This window comes from Manis pentadactyla, chromosome 10, assembly GCF_030020395.1.
Source record: "Manis pentadactyla isolate mManPen7 chromosome 10, mManPen7.hap1, whole genome shotgun sequence".
Lineage (NCBI taxonomy): Eukaryota > Metazoa > Chordata > Mammalia > Pholidota > Manidae > Manis > Manis pentadactyla.
This window is the reverse complement of record NC_080028.1, coordinates 44689661-44698931: the sequence shown is the minus strand read 5'-3', so window position 1 is coordinate 44698931 and position 9271 is coordinate 44689661. Positions and strand designations below refer to the sequence as shown.

At 36.3% G+C, this 9271-nt stretch overlaps 1 protein-coding gene across 1 annotated transcript; it reads right to left on the bottom strand.

The window, feature by feature from the left end:
• Window positions 1-7756: 7756 nt before the first annotated feature.
• On the bottom strand, window positions 7757-8873 carry LOC118913905 (olfactory receptor 6C2-like). The gene has a single exon (XM_057486775.1). It carries the CDS (start codon window positions 8862-8864, stop codon window positions 7932-7934), a length of 933 nt encoding a protein of 310 aa, XP_057342758.1. The 5' UTR covers window positions 8865-8873; the 3' UTR covers window positions 7757-7931.
• Window positions 8874-9271: the final 398 nt, after the last annotated feature.

The following is a 9271-nucleotide window of genomic DNA, read 5'->3' as shown; positions in this document are numbered from 1 at the left end:
GAGAAAAATGATGACCATGAATTTGGGCAAGGAGGCTGCAGGCGAGGAAGCAAGAAGGAGCCAAAGGATAATGCAAAATGGCAAGATGGGAGACAGGAAACCAAATCAGCTATAAAAATACACAATATAAAATCTAGAATGTGCCTACCCACACTCAGGGGCAGCCTGCTCCTCTGTCTTTGGAGCTTACTTTCTTTTTAATTTCTTAAACATTCCAACAATTTCCCCAGTTGTACCCAATGTCTGTTCTGAGTAGAGAATCAAAACTACATTAGGTTGCTCTAGTAAGCAATCTACATTCATCCATCGAAATATTTAATAAGCATCTATTATTTAAAGAGATGCAGACCTGACCATTAGCAAGTTGCTTCTTAAGGAGCTGAATCAGGCCACCAGTGGGAGAAAGTGTGTCAGGCTAGTGCACACTCAGTGACATGGTACCACAAGACAACGGTGGAAATGCAACTTTGGATTGGGGATGTTAACAACTCTGTTCCCTTCCAATCACTCTTAGTTACATTGGTAGCTGTTCATATTCCCTATGTTCTTTCTGTTTCTAGGTTCTTTTCTTTCTCCTGAAGTTCTCAGAGTCATTGTCACCATAAGCAGGGTGAGCAAGGGCATTGCTCAGGGTTCACAGGCATGAATATGGAACAGAAACACTCCTCCCTGGGCTCACCAGAGAAATCGTCACCCCAGAGATAGCACCTTGCCATGTACTCGCCAGGAGAAGTATCTGATGGGCCAACCTAAATGCCAGGCCAGGTCTGTTTCTGCACTCCCATTTTTCCTCCCTGCTGTCCCACGATCCACTGTAGAGCAGCTTCAGTCCTTGTCCAGCCGGTATTGTAACTGTGGGTCTCCCTCTCGTACAAGTTCCAGGACCTAAAATTATTCTCTGGTTTTTAAATCAAGACTTTAATTCTCTGTTAATAATAATGTGGTGAACTCAGTCACATTTTCATTTGAACGATCATTAATGTTTAAAATGCCTAATGCTTGTTAGCCTTCAGAGTCACTGTGTTTTAATTTTTGAAGCTTAAAAAGAAATACAACTCCTAGTGATGCAGTAAAGCCTGTGGGGCAGATCCTTTGGATATAAGACTGCTGCCTTCCAGCCTGCACACACAATCACACCGGCGCTCTCTGTTATACTGGGAATATTTCCCTGGGAGGCTGAGAGTTACTTATTTATTTTGAATTTGGATCAATTAAAGTTTGAAGCAATTTCACTAAATACATGATAAAATTTACCACCTTCCTCCCAGAAACATTTTGTTCTGAGTTAATGTTCACAGGCAGCCCTTGATGATGACAGCCTGTGCAAGACTGCCCATGCTCACTGTCCCTGGGGGGCTAGTAAGTGATCGAGATTCAGGTGTTTCTTCGTTGACTCTCTATGTAATGATTAAAAAATATATTTGAGACATATTGACCTTACTTATGTTTGGAAATAAACCTCATTCTGTCTTCATTTGGGACAGAGACTGCCCATGGGCTAGATAGTTGAGATTCAAATGCAAATGCTGCCCCCTCCCAAAAGTGGCAATAATGACCTCAACAACACATGGAGAATATGGTGAGGTTTCCTGTAACATAATTTAAAATGTTGGTATTGCTTGATATCTATGACATTAGTGGATATTACTGAGTGGCAGTACCTTTTCCAACACTGCCTTTTCAGTGCTTATGGCTTCCTCAACTCATACTTATGATTGTCGGTTTCAATGGCAAAATGACCATGGCAGGCATTTGTCATTTCATGTTCCCTCAGAATAACAACCTCTCAGAAATGGCTCTTGAATACTTTTCTGCAGTATCAGTTATAATGAACTGAATACCAGATTTGAAAGCTGGCTGTGTTCACCCTCTGCCGATGTTTTGATCATTTCGAAAAATATGTCATGACAAATGCATGCTTAATCAATTTCTGGAAGTTTTACCCCAGGCGCCTGAGGGAACCACAATTTGAGGAGTGTTAGGTTGATGAGAACCTGATTGAAAATTTTCCCTGGGGGAGTGTGCTGGGAAGAAGGCGATACCTCTCTAGTAAATTTTGAAGACCATCCTGACGGGCTGTGGCAGGGACTGGTGATTTCCTGTCTGGTGTTTTGCCTTATTCATAGCAACTGAACCTCAAACATATTGAGAGTGCAAAATTCCCAGATAAAATATTACCTAGCGCCCCTTACAGCGGGCATGGCTGTGTGGCTAAGATTATGGTCAATGATGCACATTACAATTATTTTAATCACTATTATTGCTACAGAGCCATAATTGTCCCTATAAATACTGCTTTAGCTGCATCCCCAAAATTTTGATATTTGTCTTCCAATTATGTGTGTTTCTCAGGAAAATTGGTTATTGATTTCTAATTTAATTCCATTTGGCCATATAGCATACTTTGTGTAATTTGAATCATTTTAAATTTGAGAAGGCTTGTTTTTCAGCCCTGAATATTGTCTAACTTGGTAAATATCTGTGAATCTTAGAACAATTTTGCTCTTTTTGTTGTTATACTTGGAATATACTATAAATGTCAGTTAGATCATGTTGATAGTGCTGTCTTTTAATACTTAATGAATTTCTGGGTAATGATTTAAGTAAGTATTGAGACAGGCATGTCAAAATTTCTGGCTATAATTGTGGGTTTTTCTTTTTTTATTTAAGTTTTTTCAGTTTTGGCTTCATGTATTTTGGAGCTGTTTATTAGGTACATAAGCATTTAGGGTAGTTATGGATTTTTTTTCAAATGACCCTTTTGTCATTGAAATATGACACCTTTTATCACAATTATTCTTTGCTCTAATCTACTTTATCTGATGTGACTATAGCTACTCTTTTTTTATTAATGTTATTGTATATTTTTCCATTATTAACCCCCTTCTCATTTCTGTGTTTGTATCATAAGTTGCTTTCTTATAGGCAGAAAAGAGTTGCCTCTTTTCCCCTCTCAGTCTGACAAGCTGTGCTTTTGAGTTCCGTGTTAAAGTCACTTTATTTGATGTGATTATTGATATGGTGGGTTTGAATCTAATGTACTATTTGTTTTTTGTTATTCTCATTTTTTGTTTCTCTTTCCCTCTTTTTCTGCTTTCTTTGAGATTGATTTCCCTGTTGGCTTTTTTCTATAAACTTCAGTTATTTTATTTTTGCATTTCTTTATAGTATACATATTAAACTTATTACAGTCTACGTTCAATTAATGATATGCTACTCCATATATAATAAAGATTTATATACATGTGACTTCTATCAATCCCTACATTGCCTTTGTGCTCTTGCCTTCATACATTTAACTTTTACATGTGCTATAAAACCCACAAAATTGTTAGGAAATTGTAACTTTTGTGCTTCTCCGGTGGGAATGTAAAGTGGTGTAACAACTGTTGAAAATATTATGGAGATTACTTAAAACATTGAGCATGGAATCACCATATTACCTAGAAGTTCAACTTTGGGTATATACCTAAAATAATTGCAAGCAGGAGCTTGAACCAATATTTGAACACCAATATTCATAGCATCATTCACTATAGCCAAGAGATGGAAACACCCAAATGTTCACTGACAAATGAATGGATAAAGTGATGTGGTATACACATATAAGGAAATATTATTTAATCTTAAAAAGGAATGGGATTCTGACACATGCTACAACATGGATGAACACATAATGTTAAGTGAAATAAACCAGACACAAAGTAAAATACTGTATGATTCCACTACCTAGAATAGTCAAATTCATAGAGACAGAAAATATAATGGTGGTTGGCAGAGGCTGAGGTACAGAGAATGGGATGTTGTTGTTCAATGGGCACAGATTTAAGTTAGAAAAGATAAAAAGTTCTAGAGAAAGATGGTGCTAATGATTGAACATTAATGTGAATGTTCTTAATGCCTCCGAACTGTCTACTTAAAATAGTAAAAATGGTAAATGTTATGTATATTTTACCACAAGAAAAAGTTAAAATACAAGACAATGAAACAATCCACAAAATATTTATTTTGGCTTTAAACTCTCAATGATAATTTTGCCTTATTTAAATAAAGAGAAAAAATCTTACCTATTTACCAGGTTGTTATCTTTCCTGGTGCTCTCATTTCCTTTGGTGGGGGCACATTTCTATCTGGTAGTAATTTCTATCCAAGAGACTTCCTTTTACATTTCTTGCAGGCAGGTCTGCTGGTGATGAATTACTTTAGATTTTCTATTTCTGAAAGTCTCTATCTTGTCTTCAATCAAAATAAAATCTTTTTGCTGCTCATACAATTCTAGATTGCCATTCCCTTGTATTTTCAAGATGTCATTGTGCAGTCTTCTGGCTTTCATTGTTTCTGCCAAGAAGCATACTCTCATTCCTATAATTTCTTCTTTTTGTGTAATAAGATTTTATTCTTTGGCACCTTTTAAGATTTTATCATTATAACTAGTCATAAGCAATTTTTAAAAATTGGTGTGACTTTATGATTGTGGTTAGGGTCTTTTGAACATCTCTTATCAGTAGATTTATATTTTCCACTTTTTGAATTTTACCATAATTTGAAATATTTTCTCTCATTTCCTCATATACTATTTTTGTCACTCCTTTCTCCTTCTTTGAGGAAACCCTAATTATACCATATATCCGAACTTCTGAGTTTGTCTTAGAGTTCCCTGATACTTTGTTAAAATTTTAAAGTTTTTTCTTTGTATGTTTTATAAAGAGAATTTTTACTCCTATTTTTCTTCTAGTTAACTAAATATTTATTTTTCTGTATTTAACCGATATTAAAACTTTCTCATAGGGGTATAGTTTTCATCTCTGTAAGTTTGATTTGCAACTAATAATTTTCGTGTTTTTACTGAACGTGTTTTATCTTCTCCAAAATATGGAGTACAATTATAATTAATGTTTTAACTGTACTTTATTTTGTTATTATTTAAATGCCACATTAGTATTACTTTTCTTAAATTAAGTATTACTCCTAGCTGTATTTTATTTTAATGTTATTATCTGTACCACTTTGGGGTCTCTTTATATTGATTGTTCTTCTCATTAAAGATTGTATTTTCTTGCTTCTTTACAAGTCAGTGAATTATATTTATGGTGAGCACAATGAATTTAACTTTTTGAATGCCGGATGTATTTCTGCTCCTGTAAAGATTCTGCAAGCTTGTTCTGGTATCATTTGCATCACTTGTAGACAGGTTTGTCCTTTCAGGTTCTGTGTTAGTCTGTGTTAGACAGTAGCAGAGCAGGGTTTAGCCTAGTGATTTTTATCCCCAGAACTGTGGCAAATCTTTCTATATTAATACCCAGTAAATTATGATATTTTAAATTCTGTTTGGTGTGACTAGGAACAATTTCCAATCTTGTGTGAGCCCAGAGTATTGTTTTTTGAAGTCTTTTTGGGTGATTCTACCTAAGTCACGTAATTTCCTTACACATATATGTTCAGCTGAATGCTCATGACAGACTGTCTATAGATCCCCAGATATCCCTCCGCATGCCCCTCCCACCTCTTGGAGTGCATTCCTGTGAACTTCAACCTCCCCATCCTATCATCTATACCTTCTCCACTCTGGCAGACATGGGTTCCCCCACCTGCATGTCTCCAGGAGGTGAGCTGAGGTAATCATCTCACAGGAAACGCTGTGCTTCATTGTCTGGTGTCAAATATTCATAAAATGGTGGTTCAATATATTTTGCTTTAATTTTTAGTAGTTGAAGCTTGGGGGTCACATATGCTCCCCATGACTCCATTTCCAGTTGAGCCTATTATCTTCCTATGCTGTTTTCTTCATATTAAAACATTTTCCAAAGTTCTAGATTTTTGAAAATCTAGAGTGACTAATAATTCTAACTAGATGATTTGCTTATTCTTAGTATTCCTGTAAATCTGTGATTGGATATGATGATATTTTCTCATCTCTTGAAGCTCTTTTTGTTTGGCAGCACTGTATGCTGGTCCCTCACCTTACAAAATGAGTGGCTCTCTCTGCTGCCTGATAGAGTTTATTATTATTTGGGGTGGGTGCTGGTGGCAGGAATAGCAGGAAAGGCCATCAGGAGCTGAGGTGCCATCTAAAATCTTGCAGTTTAGCTTAGACATGAGTCAAGAACACATTAAAGTTAATTTGCAAAAAAATCTATGGTGGTTTGCAGCCCTCCTGTGAGGAGATGCGTTTGTTGGCCCTTGACTGTGTGCTGCCCCTGTGATTTGCTTTTACCAAGTGGCTACTTTCATGGAATGTTGCAGTGGAATATGAGGAAAATAAGAACGGTAACTGCAGCTGGCGATTTATAAGCATCTGGAGAGTGTGGAAAAGATAAGTGATAATCTCAGGATTTTAAATTCCCACCTGAAGATATGAAAAAGAGTTCATAAAACTATGACTTCTGTAAAAGAAGCTAGTATCTCCTGTAGCTATATGATTTCTTGAAAGCAACCCAAGTTCAATTTTGTGGATGAATTAATTTCAGTGCAAATTGAATTCATACCAGCAGGGTTTACTAGAGGACACAATGAATGGGTAGATTAAACTGACATCCCACAGAAGCAGACACTTATATCTTGCATTAGAGTTTGACCTCTTCTTGTGTGAAGAACCTACAATGACCTACTTTGAGGTAGTTTTCTTTCAGGAGAATGCTGAGCTTTTTCCCCCCACCACCACCCCCTTTTTCTCATTGTTTGGAAAGCAATAACCAGACTCACATTGAAACAGACTCTTAGGCATGGGGCACAAAGTATTACCTGGAATATGTACCAGAGACACCAAAAGAATTTCAAGAAAGCTAATGTATATCAACAAAACCTGAGGCATGTCCCCAGGAATCCATCATTAGGGTTTTGTCATCAGGGTGAGGTGAGAAGTAACATTGTTTGGGTTAAATTTACTGATGTGAAAAAAAAGTATTCAGTCTTAAAAAAGAAGGAAATGTTGCCATTTTGACAACGTTTAGACCTTGAGGGCATCCGATGTAAGTCAGACAAAAAGACAAATACTGCATGATATCATGTATATGTGGAATTTAAGAAAGCTAAGTGCATAGGAACAGAGAACAGACTGGTGGCTGCCAGAGGTAAGGAGCAGGGTAATGGGCAAAGGTGGTCAGAAGGCATAAACCTCCAGTTATAACATAAATAAGTTCCAGGGATGTAGTGTACAGCATCTTGACTATAGTTAGCAACACTCTATTGTTGCTATTATTGCTAAGAGAGTATATCTTAAAAATTTCTCATCACAAGAAAAAATTGTAACTATGGGAGTGATGGATATTAACTTATTGTGGCCATAATTTCTCAATATATACATATATCAAATAATTACTTCATAACTTAAGACTGGTATAATGCTATATGTCAATTATGTTTTAATAAAACTGGAAAAATGTAATGGGATATAATGCCAAATATAAAAAAAAGAAGAACACCCCAAAAATATTCCATTTTTATAGCAAGTTAGTGTAATGCAGTAGTTCCCCCTCAGTCTGTAGCAGGGTGGTCTGCATTATAAAACATGAAAAATTACATCTACCTCTTCTTCTTGAGAAAGTTAATGCTAGACCAGGGAGGAATACTGAGGTAAATAATTTTTGCCTTGAACAAGCTATTAATTTAAATAAATGAATAGACAAAAATGCAATCAAAATTTTTATTACTTTTTTTGCCTTTCAGACATAAGAGTGATGAGGTGTTGTTTGGACTTTAAGAAAATTCATATTCATTTTCAGTTCGCAAAGGAACCAAAAAAAAAAGTCTATTTGAATGAAGGCAATAATGGTTACTTAAGTCTGTGAGTTTAAGAGTAATAGAAAAGAAACTTTGGTGTTTAATCAGACTATAATTTCAGGACTGTATTGCAGATTTCAATTTGAACACATAGTAAAAGATGAAATATTTATATGTACATATTCAAAATTTTTAATGTCTTTGTAGGTTTCCTAAAACTTTGAAAGAAATGCCATCTTTTTAAGTGAGTCCTTGAAGGCTTGTTTGACTTGCTTGTTCCGCAGAGTATAAATGAAAGGGTTCATCAAAGGGATGACTGATGTGTTCAGCAATGACACCACTTTATTCATGTCCACGCCTTCCTTTGCTGGTTTCATATAGATGAAGATGCAACTCCCATAGGTGATGGAAACTACAATCATGTGGGAAGAACAGGTGGAGAAAGCCTTTTGTCTTTGTTGAGCTGAAGGGAGTCTTAAAATAGTCCTAATAATATATATGTAGGACACAATTACACAGACTAATGTAAAAATGAGGGTCAGCACAGCCATGACGAGAGCAAGCTGCTCTACAAATTGAGTGTCTGAGCAAACAATCTTCAGAAGAGGAGATGCATCACAGGCAAAATGGTCAACGAGATTGGAGTTACAGAAATCCAGCTGAACTCCTAGGCTAAGCGGGGGGAGTATGACAATTAACCCAATCAGCCAACACGAAAGGACAAGAATGGTGCAAACCCTGTCACTCATGATGGTGGTGTAGTGCAGGGGCTTGCAGATGGCCACGTAGCGGTCATAGGACATGGCAGTTAGGAGAAAAAATTCTGCTGCCCCAATGAGGATGATAAAAAATAATTGGATGAAGCAAGCATTATAGTTAACCCTTCTGTCCCCAGTTGTCATGCTATACAGGAATCGAGGAACACAGATAGTTGTGAGTATTATTTCTAAGATGGAGAAATTACGAAGGAAAAAGTACATGGGTGTTTTAAGATGAGGGTCCAGCAGAGTGAGGAGGATAATTAGGACATTTCCAGCAACAGTGAAAATGTAGGTGAGAAACAGAAATACTAAAAGAAAAACGTGTAGTCGTGGTTCATCTGTTAATCCAAGTAGGATGAATGTTATTGAAGAATGATTTTTCATCACTGTCTTCAGATATGTAATGTGTCTCTATTAATAAATCATAAACTCTGAATCTGAGGAATAGATTATAAAAATAATATTCAATAAGCTGTACAGAGGAAAGTAGCCAAGCAATCAATAGAAACACATATTTAACCTTTAGTACATCATCAATAACCTGATGTAGAAATGCTTGCACTTGCTATATTCCTGGATTCTGTTTTACCTTGGTCTTCAGAATGTGGTTTATAGAAAATAACCTTCTAACATTTCATTTCCAGTACAGGTGCAAGGTCAATTTTAAAGTAGATAGGAAATAATACTAGGATCTCCCAGTCCCCTAAGATGGGGGCAGCTGTCATGGTGTCCTCCCTCCTCAGTGTAGAGAGGAGGTCCACAAATGTCAATAAGTAGGTAAATATCTGCAT

Excerpts from the sequence above, each read along its gene's own strand:
- LOC118913905 (XM_057486775.1), bottom strand. The coding sequence starts at position 8,864 with ATGAAAAATCATTCTTCAATAACATTCATCCTACTTGGATTAACAGAT.